Source organism: Chrysochloris asiatica, unplaced genomic scaffold (assembly GCF_000296735.1).
Source record: "Chrysochloris asiatica unplaced genomic scaffold, ChrAsi1.0 scaffold00071, whole genome shotgun sequence".
Taxonomy (NCBI): Eukaryota; Metazoa; Chordata; class Mammalia; order Afrosoricida; family Chrysochloridae; genus Chrysochloris; species Chrysochloris asiatica.
Genome location: NW_006408589.1, coordinates 4,968,126 through 4,991,998, shown reverse-complemented (window position 1 = coordinate 4,991,998; position 23,873 = coordinate 4,968,126). Strand labels below are relative to the sequence as shown.

General features: G+C 42.2%; 1 protein-coding gene across 1 annotated transcript in view; it reads left to right on the top strand.

Moving 5' to 3' along the window:
• The first annotated feature begins 12,473 nt into the window (after window positions 1-12,473).
• Window positions 12,474-23,873, top strand: part of ATP6V0E1 (ATPase, H+ transporting, lysosomal 9kDa, V0 subunit e1) — a 62,183-nt gene continuing 50,783 nt past the window's right edge. The window contains exon 1 of the mRNA XM_006864806.1: window positions 12,474-12,642. Within this exon, the coding sequence (XP_006864868.1) occupies window positions 12,539-12,642 (104 nt within the window). The 5' untranslated portion in view covers window positions 12,474-12,538. The remainder of the gene's footprint in view (window positions 12,643-23,873) is intronic.

Below are 23,873 nucleotides of genomic sequence, written 5' to 3'. Positions count from 1 at the left end.
TCACTGGTGGAGTATCAGAGAAAAAGAGTAAGGTGGAGTATCAGAGAAAAAGAGGGAGATCCCCAGTGAGATGGATTAGCAAAGTAGCAGCATCAATGGGCTCAAGTGTGGCAACAAAAGTGAGGTTGGCCCATGATTGGGCAGTGTTTTGTTCTGCTGTGCATAAGGTCGCTATGAGTCGATACTGGCTTAATAGCACCTAACAAGAAGTCATGAACATGCTGAGCTATCCGAGTATGCCTAGAAAGTATAATGAATAGCTCAACCAGGAAGTTCCATAGTCTGCATTTTCTAATTTAGTTTTGTCTTTATTCTTGATCAGTGCATGCTTTAGGGCTGTAAAGTTGCATAATAGTAAGATTTTGTATTAGGCTAAATTTATAGCTCCTTATGGTGTACTCTGAAGCCCTAGGCTCCAGCATAGCACCCTATATAGGGTTTCCAAGACTAAATCTTTATTGCAACAGAAAGCCTCATTTTTCTCCCTCAGAGCTGCAGGTGGGTTTGAACTGCTGACCTTGCAGTTAGCAGTCCAGTGCTTATCTGACAGCACCACCAGGGCTCATTGCATTGCTTTCCTCAGTAAAATCAAATTATGGTAATTTTGGTAGCTCTTAGAGCCAAATTTGGCTAGTTTTCAGTAACTTGGTCCAATACAAGTGACAGATACAAGTCTCCAGAGCTATAGTCTCCCCAGCTGACATCACATCATACTGAACTGCTTATGCTGAGCCCAGAAAGAAATAGTGCAATGATCAAGAAAAAGAACTGTTTCAAAGGGAAGCTTCATCCCAGCTCTGTCACTTCCTCGCTGTATGTTCTTTATATAAAAGAGATACAGCAGTGCCTACCTCACAGGGTTGTCAGGCTTATTACACGAGACATAGCATGTAAAGCGCAGAGTTTAGCTCTTCAGAGATTAACAGTGGATTTGTTCACAAGAACAGAGCAAAAAGTAGTTCTCAAGGGAGTTTAGACAAATGCTGGTTCTCTAAAAGCTGGCCTTGGTAGCACAATGGTTTAATGCTCGGCTGCTGACTGAAAGGTTAGTGGTTTTAACCCACACAGCGGCTACACTAGCGAAGTACTCAGTTATCTATCTTCTGTAAAGATTACAGCCAAGAAAATGCTATGGGGAAAACTTAAGTTCTTAAAAAGCCCAGACTTATTGAACTGGTTGAAATTATGGGATTCCCAGACACTACCACCCTGAAATTATCCCATGAGGTCACCTTTTAGCTAAATAACAAATTGGCTCATAAAATAAAGAACACCACCCATGAGTAATGTGTTCCTTTAAAAAATTATTTGTTTGAGAACAAATGCTCAAAAATTACTCTAAAATAGATATGGGAAAGTAAGGAAGCAGGGAAACTAGAATAGTGGAACTGGTACAACCAGAATGAGATGAATGAGATTGATAAAACCATGAAAAATATAATCAATATCACCAAATAATTTGTGTAGAAATTATTAAATGGAAATCTAATTTGCTGTGTAAACTTTCATCTTAACTAATAAAATATGACAAAGCAAAAAATTCTATAGTATAGTTCTACTTTGTCACATGGTGTTACTATGAGTCGGGAGCAACTCCATGAAATACAGCAACAAGTGCTGTTTCTTCAATGACGGGCAGGCTTTCAGCAATGTTTTTAGGTGAATACAGGCCATGAGAACAGAGTGCCAGATGGTGGAGCTGTGTATCGAAGTTCAGGCCCCAGGGTATTAGCTTGTTTCCTGAAGTTTGAATTAAAACCTTCCCTTCTGACCTTTTCATCAAATTTCATTAAAAATGTCCATTCACTTGAGTAAGTCCTTTGTGCTATTTTGGGAAGACTTCAAACTTCTAAACTTTACATAAATTGGCAATCACTAGTGGTGTGGGGGACTTCTGGTATGGCACTGTAGGATCAGCACTGGACTGCAAACCACAAGGTTGACAGTTCAAACCCACCAGCTGCTCCTCTGAAACCCTATACAGGGTTGCTATGAGCCAGAACCAACTTGACAGCACTTAACAACATCAACAACAATATGTACATAGGGAGTCTTGATGTGACACTGTAGGATAAGCACTGGACTTTTAACTACAAGGTTGACAGTTTAAACCAACTAGTTTCTAAGGACAGAAACCCTATACAGGGTCACTATAAGTTGAAACTGACTCTACAGCACTTAACAACAACAGTACCCTGGAGGCGTGGACTGCACTGGGCAATCCTGTCCGAGGATTAACACCAAAATGATTGTCAATAAAGTTTTGTGCTGTGTTTCAGCAAAAATTTATTATGCTTTATGAAAATAAAACATTTTTATTAAAATGCTAATTATAACAACAAAAACTTTTTTGTAAGCCCAATTTAAATGTATCAATGTACCTACACGATTAAAACTATGCTAATTTACTCTTGGAAACTTCTAATGCCTGCTGTTGGATAAAGCACTGGACTTCAAGATCGGTTTGAACCACAAGGTTGGTGGTTCAAACTTACCAGCCGCTCCTTGGAAACTCTAAACTCTATAGTTGCTATGAGTGGGAACCGACTCGACGGCACATAACCACCACTACCATTACATTCAGTGATGTACTGGAATTATGATTTGTGATAACATTAGTACAAGAAACGTGGCTGAAGATTCTGTATGGTCTGGTATGGGCGGGGGTCCATAGTGGGAGAGGGTTGACACCCTGAGTTGTCGCACCAGCTGACACCTCCCCCAGTGATGCCACTATCTAAAAGTCTGCTTTCATACTGCACTCAGGCAGGAGGTGTTAGGCAAGTAATTGAACCTTCCAGGAGCCAGGCAGAACTCTCCTAACTAGGAGTCCACCATACTCTATGATGCTACAGACTTGGAACAATTCCTATTTGGTGCTGACTTTATTTCTTGTCCCTTTAAAATAAGTAATACTTCTACAGAGTCCTGGTGTGGCACCAGGATAAGCACTGGACTGCAACGTTGGTTTGAACTTCAAGGTCGGTGGTTCAAACTCATCAGCCACTCCTCAGAAACCCTATACAGGGTTGCTATGAATCAAACTTGACTCGATGGCACTTAACAACAATACATAGCACAGGAGTCCTGGTGTGGCGCTGTAGGATAAGCACTGGACCACAGGGTTGGTTTGAATTGCAGGGTCGACAGTTCAAACTCACCTGCCGTTCCTTGAAAATCTATACAGGGTTGTTATAAGTTAGAATCAACTGAACAGCACTTAAAAAAACAAAACCACATACTATAGGAGCCCAGGTGGCACTGTGAGTTAGGTCTCCAAGGGACAAAGATGAGGCTGTCTGCTCCTTAAAGATATTTAGTCTTGAAAACCCAACATATAGTTGCTATTAGATTTAAGGAGCTCTGAAAACATAGTAGGTTACTAATTGGGCTGTTAACCTCAAGGCCAGCAGTTTAAATCTCTACCAGCCACTCTGAGGGAGAAAGATGAAGTGTTCTGTTCCCATAAAGATTTACAGCCTCGGAAACCCTATACAAGGTCACTGCGAGTCGGAACTGACTCCATGACACATAACCACCACCGTTAGTCGGAATTGACTCTATGACAATGGGTTTGGTTTTGGCTTCTTATGTTGTTGTTGTTGTTATGTGCCGTGGAGTCAGCTCCGACTCATAGCGACCCTGTACAGGGTTTCCGAGGCTATAACTCTTTATGGGAGCAGAAGTCCTCATCTTTCTCCCATGGAACAGCTGGTAGTTTCGAACTGCTGTCCCTGAGGTTCACAGTCCAATTCGTAACCACTACACTACCAGAGGTAGAGGCTAGAAATGCTACTAAGTACCAGATCTCCTTTTTAAAATTTAAACCATTTAGTGTTCCCATGTTCTGTTCAAATAACTACTTCTTGGTCCAGGTATATATTCCTCATGAGCACAATTAAGTGTTCCAGAACACTCATACTCCGCAATGTTGTCCATAGCTTGTCATGATCCACACAATCGAAAGCCTTTGCAGAGTCAATAAAGCACAGGTAAACATCTTTCTGATATTCTATGCTTTCAGCCAATATCCATTGGACATCAGCAATGATATCCCTTGTTCCACTAAAGAAACCAAAAATCCTCACCACTGTACAAATAAACAGCATTCTTACCAATGGAGAAAAGATTAAAGTTGTCAAGGACTTCATTCTTCTTGGATCAACTATCAACACTCAAGGAAGCAGCAGTCAAGAAATCAAACGACATATTGCATTAGGCAAATCTGCTGCACAAGACCTTTTTAAAGTGTTGAAGAGCAAAGATGTGTGCTTGAGGACTAAGGTGCGCCTGACCCAAGCTATGGTATTTTCAATAACCTCATATGCATGCGAAAGCTGGACAGTGAATAAGGAAGACCGTATAAGAATTGATGCTTTTGAGTTATGGTGTTGGAGGAGAATATTGAAAGTACCACGGACTGCCAAAAGAACCAACAGATCCGTTTTGGAAGCAGCACAGCCAGAATGCCCCTTGGAGGCCAGGATGGCCAAACTTTGTCTCTCATAAATCAGACATATTGTCAGCAGGGACCAGTCGCTGGAGAATGATATCATGTTTGGTAAGGTGGAGAGTCAGAGAAAAAGAGGAAGACCCCCAGCAAGATGGATTGGCCAAGTGGCAGCATCGATGGACTCAAGCATGGCAACAGTAGTGAGGTTGGCCCAGGATTGGGCAGTGTTTCATTCTGCTGTGCATAAGGTTGCTATGGGTTGGTACTGACTCGATGGTACTTAACAACAACAACAACAACAATACTACCAGAGCTCCTTATACATACAGTAGAAGATAAGCTTCTTCACTTATTCAGTTCTCCCTGGAGACAGTCACTGTTCTTAGTTTCTTTTGCATGCTTCCAGAAATATTCTATACATATATAGATTGGGTGTTTATTACAAGTTTGATCCACAAAGAACTTTTCAAGAGAAAAATAGCTTATCTAAATTTTAAAAGCTACATAAACTTGACTTATTGCCTGAACACCATAATTATGCACAACTACAGAAATATGCACAAGTATTAAAGAAAGTATATTATTTATATATGCCCATCAGAAATGACTAAATCAATCCACACCCTAGTCTATCCTTAGTCTAACTAGTAGAACTACTTCTAAAACAGGTTTTTGAATGTCTCATCTTGCAGTAGATTTCTTTATCCTTAAAGTTGTGAAAATTTTAGAATTGTGTATGTGTGCTGACTTATTATTTGAAAAAGGAGATGCAGCATGGTTTAATAGGAAGACCAAGAGCTATGAAGACCTATGTTCAGATCTCAGCTCCATCATTTAAAACAGCTAAACTTTAGGCAAGTTAAAAATCTGAGGTTTTGTTTCCTCTTGTGCAAAATCGATAGAATACTGTCCGTATTGGCTGCTGCAAACATAAAATGTGAGAGGCAATTTTATGAACTGGCACAGCCACTACCCATCCTGTATGTTGCTAAATAGGTTTTATATGAATTTCTAGACTGAGATGAACTAGGAAGAAAGGCCTGGCCATCTGCCTCTGAAAATCAGCCAATAAACCATACGGCTCACAAAGTCTGATCCTGTTGTGCATGAATCCTTGTGTATAGGGTCGTCACAAGTCAGGAGCCAACTCAATGGCAGCTAACAACAGTCCAATGCTGGCACAAAGCAGTCACTCAAGAAATGGTAACTACTGTTATCAAGGGTGTCCACCAGTAGTGAACAGTGACTATTCCATATATAGGAGCAGAACAAATGAATGGTGAATCATGCTGGAGCTTTCAGCTTCTCCCATAACTTCCAGGTTCTAGACTACATTGGAAAGGAGCTTTGTGATCTCATGGCTTTGTGATGTTGGATCTCTGCTGGCCTGTTTATATTGACAAGGCTGGGCTCAGCTGTTTGCACTATAGTGTTTCAGCCAGATTTCTGTAATTGATGCTGTTACCTAGCTTTGGGGTTGTTTCTGAGACTTTTCCTCTAGTGATGGTGGTTCTGTGAAACCAAGACAATTTATAGCGATCCTGGGTAGGGTTTCAGAGTCCTGGTGCGGCACTATAAGTCTGTTTGAACCACAAAGTCAGTGGTTCAAACTTATCAGCCACTCCTTGGAAACCATATGCAGGGTCGCTATGAGTTGGAACCAACTTGATGGCATTTTACAACAATAACAACAAATCTTTATAGGATCAGGAAGCCTCATCTTTCTATCCTCGGAGTGGCTGCTAGATTCACACTGCTAGCCTTGCAGTTAGCAGCCCAGCTCATACTCCACTATACTTCCAGGGTAGTGCATCTCAAACATTTTGGTCTCATAACCTGTTTATACATTTTAAAATGATTGAGTATCTCAAGACCTTACATTTATGTGGGCTATATCTACTGATATTCACTGTATTAAAAATGAAAACAGAACATTTCATATTTATTTTAAGTTAATTAAAAAATATCATAAACCCACTGTATGTTAATATGTATATCTTTTTTGGTGTAGAAAACAACTAATATATATATTTAAATATAGTAAGAAGGTACTGGCTGCTTTTGAATCAGCTCCAACTCATGGTAATACCATAAGTGTCAGAGTAGAACTGGTAGAACTGTGTGCCATGACGTTCTCAATGGCTGACTTTTTGGAAGTAGATTGCCAGGACTTTCTTCTGAGTGACTGTAGTGCCTTAATGTTTGTACCCCCCAGAGACTCTGGAGTGAAGAGTGATGTTCTTTAATGACAGGGTCAAGAGAAAACAAATGGATTTTCACAATGCTTCAGGATTCAATCTGTAATTATGCTGTGTTTGGGTGAAGTATATGAATAAAATTCAGAAAATTAATGGATTCATATTTAAGAAAGAGAGGATCTTAAAGAAGTCTAGAGAAAGTCCTTGAGGGACCCTCTAGAGACCACACTTTGAGGATCACTGCTCTTTGATTTGCTCATTTGAAACGAACTGTGAATGCTTTAAGGGAAGAAAATATAGTTCAGTTTTGTAGTTGTTAAGTGCTGTCGAGTCGATTCTGACCCATAGAGACCCTGTATAGGGTTTCCGAGGAGCAGCTGGTGAGCTTGAACCACAGACCTTGCAGTTCAAATGGCTTTGCAGTCTGGTGCATTAACCCACAGTGCCATACCAGGACTCTGGTAGCATAGTGGTTATGAATCAGGCTGTGAACCTGAAGGTTAGCAGTTTGAAACTACCAGCTGTTCTGGGGGAGAAAGATGAGGCTTTCTGCTCCTGTAAAGATTTACAGCCTCTGAAACCCTGTAGAGGGTCTCTGTGAGACCGCACATAACCAACACCATCTTTCAGTAGTCACTCTGAATTCTTGTTCCTCGCCGTTCCCACAATTTTCATTTGGTGTGTGTGATAACATGTTTTTGAGAGATTAACTGATAGAGGGAGCTATTGGCCAATAATACTAGCCCACAAGTAGAATACCAAGTTTAAGGACTTTTCTCATTTCAGGGAGGGTGGCAATGACAGATTTAACCACAACTAAGTTTAAGCACTAGGTTGCTATCTGAAAGGTTGGTGGTTCAGATCCAACAGCCACTCCATAGGAGAAAGATGAGGCAGTTTACTTCCATAAACATTTACAGCCTTGGAAACTGTATGGGGCCGTTCTACTTTGCCCTGTAGGATTACAAGGAATTGGAAGTGACTCGACAGCAACGCATTTGCGGGTTTTTTGGTGTCTGAGGAGCCATGTCCCTGCACTCTCAACATTTGTTTCTCAAAGACGTTTTATGACACTCTACTTAAAGGGTTCCGTTTAAGAGAAAATATTTGCATTTATTTAAAAAATGTAAAGAAAACATGAGTTAACTTCTTTCTCTAATGAATTCTGGCTGAGCTCACCTTTTCTTAACTCTTAAAATCTTCAATTTCATATTCAATATTTAAATCAATTTCTTAACTAGTCAAAAATTATGCAAGTTTTGGGTTTTGCTTTTAGCACGTTCTATGTAATAAGGAGCTCTGGTAGCGTAGTGGTTACGAATCGGGCTGCGAACCTTAAGGTCAGCGGTTCGAAACTACCAGCTGCTCCGCGGGAGAAAGATCAGGCTTTCTACTCCCGTAAAGATTTACATCCTCGGAAACCCTGTACAGGGTCGCTATGGGTCGGAACCGACTCGACGGCACTTAACAACAACAATGTAATAAGGAGCTCTGGTAGCGTAGCGGTTATGAATCGGGCTGCGAATTGCAATGTCAGGAGTTCGAAACTACCAGCTTTCTGCAGGAGAAAGATGAGGCTTCTTGCTCCCGTAAAGATTTACAGCCTTGGAAACCCTGCACAGGATCGCTATGAGTCAGAACCGACTCCACGGCACATAACAACCACAACTTGTATAAGAATTGGGCTGCAAACTGCAAGGTCAGCAGTTTGAAATTACCAGCTGTTCTGCAGGAGAAAGATGAGGCTTTCTGCTCCCGTAAAGATTTACAGCCTCAGAAACCCTGCACAGGGTCGCTATGAGTTAGAACCGGCTCCACAGCACACACCACCACCACCATGTATAAAATGGAGTCCTGGTGTGGCTCTGTGGGATAAAGCACTGGACTGCAAGGTAGGTTTAAACCATAAGGTCAGAGGTTCAAACTCAACAGCCACTCCTTAGAAACCCTATACAGGATTGCTATGAGTTGGAAGCTACTCGATGACATTTAACAACAAGTATAAAGTATCCTGAGAAGTAAAGATCAGTTAAACTATGCTTATTCTTAAGGAGTTTGCCGTCTAGTAGCAGGTTAATGAGCATGAATATGTGAAAAATTACAAGGCCACAAGAGAAGGGCTGACAAATGAGATGGTCTAAGAGGACGCAGTACTCGGACTGGAACTTAAGGATGATAGGATTTCCGCTGGGGTTGAGTTTCTGTGGGAGCAGTATGAACACAAGGGCCCCTGGGTGGCACCAACAATATGCTTTTGGCTACTAACAGAAAGGTTGGCAGTTCAAACCCACCCTACGGTGTCAGGGAAGAAAAACACACTGATTTGCTACCATAGAGATTACAGTGAAGAAAAACCCCTATGGAGCCCATTCTGCTCTGCAAAATGCACGGGGGTCACGGTGAGTTGAAGTCAACACTACAACAATGGGTTTAGTTTGGTTTGGCTTGGTTACGAGCACAATGCAGACCAACTAACTTCCCATATTATTGGTCAGGTAAAGACTTTGAATTATGACTAAAGAATTGGAACAGATGTTAGAAATTAATTGGTCCAACTTCCCATTTAATCTAGGAATCCATTCTACTTGATGAAGAAAGAGCTCAGGAGGTAATGAAACACGGCTGTTTCAGGGACAACGTGAACCACAGCAAAGCACAACAGACTGAATATCTACATCTGTTTTCCATCTTGCTTCTGCTCAGAACTCCTGAGTGAACTTTGATCGAGTTCTTTAGCCTGTCTAAGACTTGTTTTTCTCCTGTGTCCTAAGGTTGTTCCACACTATCATTAACGTATGCATAAACTCTTAGCAAAGGAACCCTGGAGGTGCTATGAATTAGGTATTGGGCTGCAAACTGCAAAGTCTGTATTTCAAACCCACCAGCTACTCTGTGGGAGAAAAATAAGGCTGTCTGCTCCGGTAAAGAATCAGTAATCTCTGAAACTCTATAATGGGTCACTATAAATCAGAACTGACTCGGTGGCAATGGATTTGGAGGGTTTTTTAATTTTTGTTTTTGTTAAACCCTTAGCAGATGTTAGACTCTCCGTGTTCACCTTCTGCTCACTATTCTGAGTTCTTTCTGTGCCTCTTTCATAGCGCACTATGTTTAGGACTGACTGGTGAGGTAAGCTGTACACTTAGTCACTCTGCCGTCACACTGCACTGTTTAATTCACCTCCTCACCATTGCCTGAGAGGGCTGACTGGGCTCTGAAACCCCAGCACCCAGCAGTGTACCCAGGATAGACAATAGTGCTGTGGTTACAAGTACTAGCCTTGCAAAGCAGACAGTCAGAGGCTGAATTCTGCCTCTGCCTCTTATTAGCTACTTAATAGTTTCCTAGTGCTGCCAAACGGCACATAAGTGGGTGGCTTTAAAGAACAGAAATTTATTTTCTCAGTTTGGAGACTGAAAGTCCCAATCAGCATCTCAGTAGTTTCAATTCTTTCTTGTTGGTAGCCCTGGGCATGGCATGCCTTGGTTCCTTGGCTCCTTGGCTTGTAGACATCTTCACATAGCTTTCTCTCTGTGTGTCTCTGTGTCTTTCTGGTCTTTTTCTAACTCAGAAGTGATTACATTTTGGATCCATCCTATACTGGTTGTTGTTGTTGTCGTTAAGTGTCGTCAAGTTGGTTTCAACTCATCGCAACCCTGTATAGGATTTCCGAGGAATGGCCGGTAAGCTTGCAGTCCAGCGCATTAGCCCCCTCAGCCACACCAGGATTCCATCCCACACAGGTATGACATCATTAATGTAACAAAAGGAAAATCAAACAGGATGTCACTCACAGGAACTCAACACATATGTATTTTTGAGAACACAATTTTCTCCATAATATTAGCTATGTGACTTTGGGCAAGATCCTTGGGCCTCAGTTTCTTCAAAACTGCAAAGTAGAAATAAACCTCCTAGGCTGTAAAAAGGAATTCAAAAAGACCTTCTGCTTTTTAAAGCTCATAACACACAAGGAAAATTCTGAGTAGCAATTTACTATTGTTAAATTTAATCTACTTCTCACCTCTGTTCTCTCTTGGTTGAATATGCTGAATAAAATCTCTTTTCTCACTATTGCAACTTTGTGGCAATTTTCCTGTAGGACATGAATTCCCTTACTTGGGTAATCTATATTTGCTTTGTCTCATTTTTACTCCTGTTTAAGATTTTATAGTCTGTAATATCCCAGTGTCAGGCTGCGAACCTTAAGGTCAGTAGTTTGAAATTACCAGCCGCTTCATGGGAGAAAGATGTGGCTTTCTACTCCCATAAAGATTTACAACCTCAGAAACCCTGTACAGGGTCGCTATGGGTTGAAACAGACTCCACAGCACTTAACACAACAACAATATCCTGGTGTGGCGCTATAGGATAAGCACTAGACTGCTAACCGCAAAGTTAGCGGTTCAAACCCACTACCCGCTGTTCGGAAACTCTATATAAGAGTCACTCTGAATCAGAACCGAATCCGTGGCACTTAACAATATTTACATTTGTGAAGTTGGGGTCTCATTTCCACCCTAGAACCCTAAACAATGTTTAAGTGCAAGGATGCTTCCAGAAGGTTAGTGGTTCAAATCCAACCAGTGGCTCTGCAAGAAAAAGGCCTGGTGATCAGTCCCTATAAAAATCACTACTCTGTTCTAAGAATCTCTGGTGTGGCGCTATAAGGTAAGCACTGGACTGAGAACTACAAGGTCAACGGTTCAAATCTACCAGCTACTTCTCAGAAACCCTGTACAGGGTCGTTATGAGTCAGAATCGACTTGATGGCATTACACAACATGAGTCAGAACTGACTTCACCTCACTTTGTTGTTAAGCGTCATCGAGTCGGTTGTGACCCATAGTGACCCTGGCTAGAGTTTCTGAGGAGCAGCTGGTGAGCTTGAGCTGCCAACCTTGTGGTTCAAACCGACTTTGCAGTCCAGGACATTAAGCCTCAGCGCCACACCAGAATCGACTCAACAGCACCTAATAACAACAACGCTGTAAGTAACTACAACCCTTTTTTCTTTCTTTTGCTTTTTATTTGCATTTTATTTTAAGCTTAACTTACTCCTGAGCCGTAAGAATTTGTTTCTTCAGTTTCTTCTGGGATAACTTTTTCGTCTATGCAACCCCCTCTTCTAGTTTAAGAACAACGTGTTCCTTTTCAATGTGGCAGAGGGAACTCATGAAAGGGTTGATCCCACTATGAACTCAGGAAGTGCAGCTGCACATCTTGGGGGCTTTGTTGACCAGAATGTGCTCAGTGACCAGATAATCCACATCTAGCCCCTAAGATTCAGAATTATTCCCTGCATTTTTAAGCATGTGCAGCAAAAATTCTGCACTCCTTTTGAACCGACTCTATTATCTAACTCCACTGTTTTTAGCCTGGATACACCTACCAACGCCGCCACCATTGTTACCTCGAGATGGTGCCATTGCTTCTGCACAGTGACATCTTTAAGATACTTGGTTGCTTTTCGGATATACGTACCCTGGATGGCCTGGGCAGTTTGTTCTTAAAATGGGCCCGGAGATTTTAATATCTTGATTTGCATGATTTTGCGAGGTTTCCTGGGTTGAGTAGCGAACCATTTTGCAAGATTACCTCAGGTCACTTACGGAAAGAGGCTGCAGCTCTTTTCTTAAAGGGTAAATTCTTATAAAATAATTTTGCTGAGCCCCTGGTAGAGCAATGTCCCTCAAAACAGTTGAGAAAGGTCCAGGTGAGGGTGGGGCAGGCTCTCAGGGCCCCGAGAGGAGGAGTCCCAGCGACAGGGTCACGTGGGACGCGGGGCGGGTCTTTACGTGCGCTGGTCACGGGGCCCGGTGTTGACACTTCCGGGTGAGACCAAAGTGTAGCGGCGGAACCGGGGCTGGCCACTCAGGCGACAACCATGGCGTACAGTGGCCTCACGGTACCCCTCATTGTGATGAGCGTGTTTTGGGGCTTCGTGGGCTTCTTAGTGCCCTGGTTCATCCCTAAGGGTCCTAACCGAGGGTAAGTGCGCGAGGCCTTCCTTGGGAGGGACGCGCGGGGAGGACGGGTCGGGCCCCGCATCTACAGAGAACCTTTCTGGATGTTCGGCCCCAACTCGAGAGTCAAGTCTCGACCCCCTTGGATTGCCCCAGATCTGCCTATCCGCAGCAGCGTCTGCTGGCCCTTGGAAAGGACCTAGGGAGTCCTTCCTTGGAAACAAGTGTTAGGGGGATTTTTTTTTTTTTTTTTTTTGTCTCATCCTGGTCCTGTATGAGGAGCGTGAAGTCGGAAATAAGTTTATTCTGATTAAAAAAGAAGTTGAGGTTCTTCCCTAGTCAACTTTCGTTCCTTGACCCTGTCCTCCATCCAAATGTGTCTTCGTTTGCCTAAACTATAAAGAAACGGATCTAATAGGCAATGTAAATCGCTCTTTCTGCATCACATGTCGCAGTGACTTACGGGACACGCTTGTTCAACAAGGTTGAAGCCCAGGCCTTGCATCTAACTAGCGTCAGGAGGTAGCTGGGGCCTCAGCTAAAGCAGATTAATTGCTAAAGAGCTGGAGCTATTGTTTAGAAACCCCTGCGTCACACCAGTTTGAAGGACGTCTCTGCTCTTGTATGAGGCTATTAAGTTCTTGAAATGATTAATAAAGAAAACCCCCCCCCCCCCAGGCCACTTTGTTAAAGAAAGCTATATCTTTTTTGTAAATAAATATTCTTTTATTGTACCATAAAATTGAGTCTAATCTTCAAAGGATCCTGGGTACACCCTCATTCTGGTTCCTCTTTTGCATTTTAGTCATTTTTTTCTCAGCTCAGGATCACGTGGTGGGAAATAAGGACTGGTCATATTGTATCAGAAACACCATCTCTTGCTTAATTCTTGACCTTAATTGGTGGTTGTTGTTAAGTGCCATCGAGTCCATTCCAACTCACAGTGACCCTGTATAGGGTTTCTGAGGAGCAGCTGGTGAGCCTGAACCTCCGACCTTGCTGTTCACAACGATCTTGCAGATCAGCGCATTAACCTGCAGCACCACACCAGGACTGTGCAGTAGTTAATTCTATTGCTTTTATTAAAGGAAAGAAATGTTGCTAGTTTCTTTAATATCTTATGGCCTGACTTCTTTTTTTTCCTGAAATAAACTTGCTTTATACCTGTAACTTCTGTTTAGTCTAAAAAGAAATCATAACATTTTTGAAAGAAAAAATGGTAGCGGAAACATTAAGTCCTCCCTTCATAACCTTATCACCTTTAGCTTTGCTGCATAGGGTCATCTCTCCTGCTTATCATAGTTGATGAAGAGTGTAAGATTTTGATCTTATTAAAACAATTTGTATTAAATCCAGTGTAATTTCCAAAATTTGTTTTCTCTAACTGGAGTAGGAAAGCAATAAAGTGCTTCTTTGTTGTCTTCACCTTCACTTCTCTCCTTACCCTACTGCCTGCCTTTCCAACTTTCTACGCAGAAAAACATTTAGAAAGGGTCTTCAAAAAGTTCATGAAAAAAATCCATTATCCTTTAACTCCATTTTTCCATGAACTTTTTTAAGCCCCCTCATAGACTAGCACTCACCACTCTTAGAGACGAATTATCTTGTACCTAGCTCCTTTGGGACCTACCATGCTCAGTCTTTGGACCTGATGCCATTGTTGTTTTCCAGCGTAATGAAACTTCATCTGTTTCATTACCTAGGCTGTTCAGTTTCTAACCCAAGTGTCATAAGGCAGGCATTTGACCTGCTAGTTGATCTATTATCCAGATCCATTTCACAGCTCCACCCCAATCCTTGTATTTCCTGCTCTTGGCTGGACCTAGCAGGTCTTGAAGCACAGTACCTCCTAAGCATTACTGTGTTATATTTTGAGAAACACTGCTCCTATGCAGATGATCCTTGTGACCTTGGACAGCTGAGTTAAGTTTTCCATGGTTCCCATTTTCTCATTGTTAAATGAAAGAATTACTACTGGATTGTATTAGTTCCCCTGGATGTCCTGAAAAGACTTCAAATAAAAAACTTTTAAGTACACGAAGGAGTTTTACTGCTTCAAGGAGGATTATGGGGGGATTTTTAATATTGGAGAGCACTTCTGATTTGAGGGATTAAACATATCTTCATTGAGGAAGTACGGGAGTCACTGTGAAAAACACTTGAAGCCTTTAGAGATTCTGTGGATTCTTAAAAAGAAAAGAGGGAAAACATGAAAAACTGGAAGTCAGGAAAGCTGACCATAGGCATAAACTTGACTTTGTCTATCTTTTGACAATTGCAGGAAAGAATGAAAGAGTATAGGATTTCTATCTCCTTTAGCACTTGCATACCTCCCTATGTCTTCATCTGACTTCATCATTCTTCTGCCAATCTTCTTCTTGAATATTGCCCTCCCCCTTCTTTTATAATGTGCTCCCTATCACCTGAATTAGGGTGTATGTGTCTACTACCCTCTAGCCAGTGAATTACTCTCGCATCCCTCCAATGTTTCTTCTGGTATGAAACCTTTTCATGACTTTTTACAATAGTGGCCTCATATAATATTGTCCTTTTGTGATTGACTAATTTCACTCAACATAATGTCCTCCCAAGTTCATCCTTGTTATGAGGTATTTTGCAGATTTGTTGTTCTTCAGCTTTGTATAGTATTCCGTTGTGTGTATATATATCAAAGTTGGTTTATCCGTTCTTCCAATGATGGCCATTTAGGCTGCCTCCATCTTTTTGTTCTTGTGAATATTGCTATGTTGAACATTGAATTCCATTTTTCCCACAAACTATTTGAAGCCCTTTTGTATATACAGATCTAGAGCTAGATAAACCAAAAGCAACTGCTGTTGAGTCAGTTGCAACTCATGAGAACTCCATGTGTGAAAGAGTAGGACTGGGCTCCATAAGGTATTCCGTGGTCGAGCTCTGAAAAATAGATTTCTCTGGGTGGACACAGTGAGCTCATTAACCTTTTGTGCCCTCTAGTGCGTATGTGTGTGTCTTGTCTGTATCTTGCTTTCTCTCCACCAGGTCTATGTAGTCTTTCGGGTTTTTCGCAAAATGCACTCATGCAAATAACTCACACACACATGTAACTGGAAAAGCACTCTTAAGAGATTACCATTCTAAAGGGATGTGAAGTTTCTTAAAAAAAAAAAAAGCAATATTTGTGCAGAGATATTGTATACCTATTTTCTTTCTTTCTTTTTTTTTTTTCTTAGCTGAACCATTTGAAAGCAAGCTGCAGTCATCATGACATTTCACCCCTACCCACTTCCACTTGTAACCCTCAGCATAAAGACTTTAGGAACTGATTGATATTTTAATGACTTGAACTCAAACTTTGAAACAGGCACTCCAAAAGCACCTCAGCTGTTTCAGTTTCTGCACTAGTCTTGGAGAAAATAGGATAGAGAAGGGGTGGGATTGGGCGCATGAAGGAAGACAAGCAAAAGTGTGGAATTGAAAATAATGAAGAGTGATGTGTTTGGGGAATAGTAAGGGGACCTTACCTTCAGTAATGAAGGGTTGATGTATACAAGTAGAGGGAAGTGAGGAGGCTGGGTGGCAGGAATGGATTGCAAGAGTGAGGTCATCGATAGGTTATCAGATTTTAATTGTGCACTTGTCAAATATTTTTTCGCACAACCCTATACATGCTTATTTTTATATTATAAATCTATAACTGTTGTATTTTGATGGCTCGACCAAAATACATCCAGAATCTGACCAGTACTTGCTACCTGCACTGCTACCAGCCTGGTCCACTTGAATTGCTTTGTTGTTATTTTATAGAACTTTTTATTGTGACTTGATAAATGCTTGCAGAGATTATTGGTTTTCCATTCAACGATTCAAACATGTTTTGTGACATTGATTACAATCCCCACAATGTAGCATCACTTATTCAACTTCCTCCCTGTAGTTTCCATTTTCATTCCTCCTCCTCCCTAATTCTTCCTGCCTTCTGACCTTTATCCCTGGGAAAATGCTACCCATTTAAGAAGAAAAAAATTCAACAAATTACACGCTTTGTTTCATCTCAGTAATTGCAATCCCCTTCCTGCAACACCAGTTATCCTACTTCCTTACTGTGGCTTCCCTTTTGCATCTTATATTTCACAAATGAACAAAGTAAAAATATTTGATGTACACATACAAAACAAAAGCTATATATTCATTTAAATGTCCTAAGGGCATATTCTGCAAGTCAGCCTCCTGCCCACAGGCACATAGCCTTAGGCAGTCCCAGGGCCTAGAGCCTATAGCTGCTCCATCTCTCCATGTCATCACCTCTGCCACTGTTAATGCTGTCACTGCTTTTCTAGGTAGGATCTCATGCTGTGCCCATGCTCTTCCTTCTTGATGGTCCTGGGATCATGTTTCTGATATGAAACAGATTAATTACTCCCTGCTTTTAGTTACCTATCTTCTGCAATTACAGTTGTGATAATCACAACTAATATTGCTAACAATTACAATTGAATCATAAAATCCTATCAGCATCATCCCCCAACCCCTTTGAACAGATCCATCTGGAGAAGGGGCAAGCTATTCAGTGGGGAGTCTACCTTACCCCCTCATTCTGAAACTAAGCATACTCATGAAAGCTTGTAAGCCAGCCACTTTGTGCCTTTATAGCCCCCCATTTTTGATAGCCAGTGAGTTGAAACTAACTCAGCAGTACTTAACAACTTTCACAATGTCTAGCTTGTCTGTCTCTACCAACCCATTGGAATCTTGGTGTGGCACTGTTGGTTAATGCAATGTGCTGGGCTGCAAAGTCTGCTGGAACCAGGAGGCCTGCGGTTCAAGTTCACCAGCTGCTCCTCAGAAACCCTACAGGGTCACTATGGGTCAGAACCTGACTGTTACACTTAACAGCAACAACAGCATCAACCCAACGCACTGAGTAAACAAGCTTGATCCTTGATATGAAAAATCCTTATATTCTGGTTGGCATTTTGAGCAACTGCTTCCATAAGCAAAAGTCGAATTCATCAAATTAGGGCAATTTGCACTTGCTCACAATATCAAGCACTTTTATCTTCATCTGGTTGAGTTCTGGTGAGCTAGCCTTCCAAACTAGGTCAAATAGGTACTATCTGCAAGTGTGGGAGTTCTCAAATGCCTCCCCCCACTTCAGGCCAGCCTGCCCCTTCACTGTCAGCTCTAGCCCCCAGGGGCTAGGTCAGTGCCCATGGCCTCAAGACTTCACACATCTCCCTAAACTTCTGACTAGCCACGCCATCCTCTTCTCTCATCTTGATGTCAACGGATGTCAGTGGAACTTGGTCACACTCAGCCCATATCTTCATTGCTGCATTTCCCCCACGTCCACTAACAACTAGACCCAGGTGGTCACCATCAAGCATATTAGACTGTCCACAGGTTCCCTTTGAGTTTCAGTCTTAGAAGGGGATTTTCTTTGATGGGCTGACTTTTCTTGCCTTGATGCCTCTAAAGTTACAGTTTGTTTGATATTCTAACAGCCAAATAGTTGCTTTTGTTCTACAGGTAAATGCTGCCCTTTTGATCTTGTGTGGTTAAATGTTTTAAGGAGGGCATCCCTTCCTGGTATCATTGTTCACCTTGTAGATCTATCTATTGTTTGGCTCAAAGTTGAGCCATGGGAGTGTTTAGTTCCAGACCTGAAGGGTGACCAAGGGCCAGAGTCTCTTTGTCCCCTAGCTGGTTTTCCTACTTTCCCCTTTGCCCCTCTTCCTCTAGTCTATTTCAGTCCAGTAAAGAGATCCTTTTAGACTAGGATTTTGTATTCCTTTAAAATATTATTCTGGTAAAATATATATAACAAAGCATTTGCTTTTGTGACCATTTTTCAGTATACAATGAAGTACATTAATTATAGTCACCCTGTTATGCAACCATTACTACTGTCAATTTTCAGGTGTTTTTCATCCTCCTAAGCTCTGGTGTGGCAATGTAGGATAAGCACTAGACTACTAACTACAAGGTTATGAACCCTCTAGCTGCTCCTCGGAAACCCTGTATAGGGTGCCTATGAGTCATACCAACTTATTGGACCTTAACAACAGCAAACAAAGTCAAAGGAGCCCTGGTGGCATCGTGGGCTGCTAAACTCTAGGTCAACTGCAAGGTCAACAGTTCGAGTCCACTAGATTGTTCACAGGAGAAAGAGGAGGCTTTCTGTAAACATTTACAGTCTCAGAACCCCTACGTAGGGTCACTATTAGTTGGAATTGACCCAGTGGCGGTGGGTTTGGTAGGTAAACAAACTCAGTACCTCTTAGTATTAGAGTTTGAATCAGATTTTGTCCCTCTTCTTGGAACACTTCCTCAACTTCTTCAGGTTCTCATTTGAATGTGGCCTCCTTAGCAAGGCCTTCACTGACTGCCTCTTCAAAACCGCAACTCCTTGCTTGCCATACCCTCCCTTTCTCTCTGTTTTTCTACATTGCACTTACCATCTGGCATACTAAGGACACATGTGTGTCGGGGACCTGCCGCAACATAGGTGTTTGGTTCACGAGGTGGGGATATCTGGTGGCGGTAAAGATATAGAAAGACACACAAGGACACAGAGAGACAAAGAGACACCCCGAAACCAGAGTGGATGCGGGACTGGCATCAGGCAGATCCTGCATTGCAAACATCTCAGCCATGAAGGCCGTAATATCCTGCATAGTAAACATCTTGGCTAAGCAGGCAGTATGGTTGCAATGTTGGACTGAGCCCATGCAGTAAAGCACGCCTTGCCAGCCGTAATGCACCCCTGGTTCGGCCTGTGCCTCTGTTATTTAGGAGAGGTACTTTACACAAAGCTGGGGGGGACTAAGACAAGGTACAGCTAACATACATAATTTTCCAGACATTCAGGCAACTTTACATTATACTTCACAGGTTCAACTTGGTTTCTCAAGCTTAATTAACATACCTTTTAGCACCTAGCCTCAAATGGGGGAAGGAGAAGGAGGATTGGGAGGAGTCCCATTGTGTCGGTTGCCCAGCCCAGGTTTCTCAGGAAGCGAGAGAGAAACCTTGCTTGGGTGAATAGGGCTGCACCTGGAAACACTTTAGGGAGGGCAGTCCTATTATCCTTAGAACAAAGACTAGGGAAGCCACCTAATTTACTTTGAATGATTCTTTGAGGGAAGAACTTTGCCTTTTTGGAATTTTACAGCCTTGGCTTTTAGGAAAATATTACATTTATCTGTGGATATCAGGGCTTCATGTATGCAATTAATAATAAACATAACGGAATACTAAGATGAAAAACAGTTTGCTATGTCTGCTAGGTGGCTAGAGTCTGTTCCTCAGAGCCTGCGGCCTGTGTGATCTGCAACACTTGGGCCCACAGGGCCTTGAACTCCTGACCGGGTCTGGATGGTCTGCAACACATGTGTTTATGTGACTATCCACTGCTCTGGAGTTCTAACTCATGGACATCCCATGTATCACAAAGAATCTTCTTGGTTGTAATCTTTATGGAATTAAATTGCTAGGACTTTCTAACATGCTGCAGCTGGGCGGATTTGAGCTGCCAGTCTATCAGTTAGTTGTTGTTAATGGCTGTCGAGTTGGTTCTGACCCATAGGGACGCTGTATAGGGTTTCCAAGGAGCAGCTGATGAGCTTGAACTGCTGCCTTGCAGTTCAAACGGCTTTGTTGTCTGGTGCATTAACCCACAGCACCACACCAGGACTCAGTTAGTAGTCCAGTACAAAATGTTTGTATCATCTAGGGACTAGATGTACATATATGTATAGGAGTCCTGGTGTGGCATCATAAGATAAGCATTCAGTCTCAAGATTGGTTTGAACCACAAGGTTGGCAGTTCATACTGACCAGTTCAACTCATAGTGACCTTGGATAGGGTTTCTGAGGAGCTGCTGGGGAGCTTACAGTTCAAACCCACCTTGCGGTCCAGCCATTAACCTGCAGCACCACTGTTAACCGGCCGTAAGACTCACCCAATGTATTATAAGTCACTATATTTTTCTCAGAAGAAACTAACACTTTCTTGATGCTAGCCAGAGGAGTGCAATGAATTAACCTGGTTGGAGGCTGTGAAGCACCAGCCAAAAAGAGGAACACACTGAATACAACATATAAAATATCTAAGGAAATGATTAGCAACACAATAGTGAATAAAGCTTTCAGCCAGGAAAAGTTGGGAAGCCAAGAAGTGAGCCACAAGACAGAGATGATGACGTGGAGAGATGGAGCAGCTGGAGACTTTATATCCAGAGAGGGAAAGGGGCTGTGTGCTGACGACCGGGGTGCAGGCATGTTGTGTTTACCCTTTGGTTGGTTGATGATGCGTGGAGGGGATTGTAACCATGGCAATGAAACGATATAAGATAGAATAAATGTAAAATGAATGTTCTCCCATGTAAACTATCACATAATTCACAATAAAACATTTTAAAAAATAAAAAAAGAAGTGAGCCACAAAATATCCATTCCAAAAAAACCTTTTCTAACCTTGGTTGTTGTTAAATGCCGTCAAGTTGGTTTCAACTCATTGTTACCCTGTATAAGGCTTCCAAGGAGTGGCTGGTGGGTTTGAACTGCTGACCTTGTGGTTCAAACTGACATTGTGGCCCAGTGTTTATCCTATAGCACTATACCAGGTGGTGGTGCTGGTGGTGTGCCGTGGAGTCTGTTCCTACTCAGAGCTACCCTGAATAGGGTTTCCGAGGCTATAAATCTTTATGGGAGCAGAAAGCCTCATATTTCTCTCATGGAACAGCTGCTAGTTTCGAACGCCTGTCCTTGAGGTTAGTTAGCAGCCTAACTCGTAACCACTACGCTACCAGAGCTCCTTATTGCTACGCCAGGGCTCCTTTCTAACCTTAGCCTCTGTATTTCTTCCTTAACTTGATCTGCTCATTCAGTCAATTTAGAGTTGTTGGTCAGGTTGAAATAACACATTCCTTTGAATTCGGAACAGCCTTGATTGTGTCTTGATCAGAAGATAATGTAGAGTGGCCTCATTTTTTAAAACCTTCTCTAACCTGGCCTCATGTTTTACTGGCAGCAGCTATTGCCTGGGAAGTCGCATTCAGAACGTTTGCTGTGTCGCAAGTTAACTTATTGATTTCAGTTTAGATTCCAGTTACACTCCCCAGCAGAACAAAATTAGACCTATATATTCTCTATGTATTACACTAGAAAAAGCTGTGTATCAAAAGATGGAGATTATCATTACAAGTGCTGTCAATACGTAGCTTGAGTCTCATGGGTATGTGCTGAATTGTTAAAGTAGCATTGCCAGTCTCTCCATTGAAAATGGTCCCCCTGTAGAGTTTGTAGGAACATATGAGAACCACTGCTTTCACATATAGGGAGGGGCTAGCGTGCAGATAGCTTCTACCCATTGAGGGGCAGCAGTTATCTCTCCTTTGTGTGATGAGAAAGTCTTAAGTATTGAAGGTTAGCTTGGAGCTTGCCCAGAGAAGCTTATAATTAGCTTCAGCCAGAAATTTTAGGACTATTAGTGTTTTGGAAAAAGTCATTCTTTGAGTTGCTACCAAAGGTCATTTCCTTACTGGAGGACCATCTTGCTCTCCAGAGGAGGCATCCTCCCTAAATCTTTATGGAGCCTGTCTGAAAAGAATGAAGTGTTTCTGAAACTGAGGGAGAACACACCGGCACAATTACTTTGTCCTCCCCTCACCCCCCATTCAAAGGCAAATATGGATTGACTCATCTCCCTAAGTTGTATGTAGATAAAAAAGTGTTTTTAAAGTCAATCACAGAGTAAAACTTGGCTGAATGCAAAGCAGCCAGAAGTATGTATGGGTTAGGCATCGCTGGGTGTAAAGTCTTAATGACTTGATTTATTGCCTATAGGTCTTGCACAAAACAGTAACCACTTGTTGAAGCCATCTTCACAGGAAGTGGTGTTGTTAAGTACCATCGAGTTGGTTCTGACCCATAATGAACCCTGCATAGGGTTTCCGAGGATGGTTGCTGAATTTGAACCGCCGACCCTGTGATTCAAACTGACCTTGCAGTCTAGTGCTTATGCTGCAGCGCCACACCAGGACTCCTACAGGGAGGTGGGGGTATTGAAAGGAAAGTGTCCATTCAAGCAGCTCCCATTCCAGATATTAGGTCCTCAAGTCTTGCCTTTTCTTTTATACATACTGGAGACTGCTTGACTTGAGGTGGAACAATGCTAGGCAACAGTTTGATGATCACCAGTTCTGCAGATTTTGCTTTCCCGGGCCATCCAGGGGGGCCACTGCATCTTTGATGGCTTGTAACTCCAACAACAGGACAGGTGATGGGGAAATGGATGGTCAAAGCTAAAAGAACTGCTTGCAGTTGCATTGCATGGCTGGGGAGGGACAGTTAATGGTAGCTGCCTATCAGACTGGAAGGAAATCTCAGCCTGTATTCTACTTAAGTAAGAAGTCCCTTCCCAATAATGGAATCAGACACTCCAGCGTGTATAGAAACTGGTGAACCAACTTTTTTCTCCTGTTTGGCCATTCATAGATTGCAAGAAGAATCATGTTACTTCTTTTTATGTCACTCTTACAATGTAAGTTTTCCTTTTAGACATCCCTTCTAAAGCAAAGAATGTGCTATTCCATTATCTACCAAAAATATTTTGGCCCACAGTTTGGCCCCTGTGTAGATCTTTACCAGGGAGTAAGGGACAAAGGGAGTCCTGGTGTGGAGCTGTGGGTTAATACGCCAGACTGCAAAGCCGTTTGAACTGCAGGGTTGGCGGTTCAAGCTCACCAGCGGCTCCTTGGAAACCCTATACAGGCTCGCTATGGGTTGGAGCCGACTCAACGGCACTTAACAATAACAACAAGGGACAAAGAGATCTATCTCCTCCTGGTTCCCTATCAATCTGAGTGTTCTTTCATTACTTCCTGGAACACATCGTCTCTCCTTTCTATTTTCTCAGGTTTGTTTCTATAGTTTACTTTCTTAGGGCACTCATTCTTCTGGTACCCATCATCTTCGCAAAAGGCACTTTGGGATTGGTGCAGCTCTGGCCTCTGTGTTTTAAGATAAACACCTCCCTCCTCTCACCTGTCTGGAGAGAGCTACAGCTTAACTACTTACTTGCTTCTGCATGTTTTGATCTTTTCTTTCCAGCTATCTCCTTTGATTGCAGTTTGTATAAACTTTAAACTCAATTTCAACCAGCTGAAAAGAAGACAGTGTCCTTACATTCCCTTCAGTTTCCTTTGTATTTCTGAGTGCTCTGTCCTATGAAGGTTATGTTTACTAGAGAAACATTCTGGGCTGCCTTGGGGT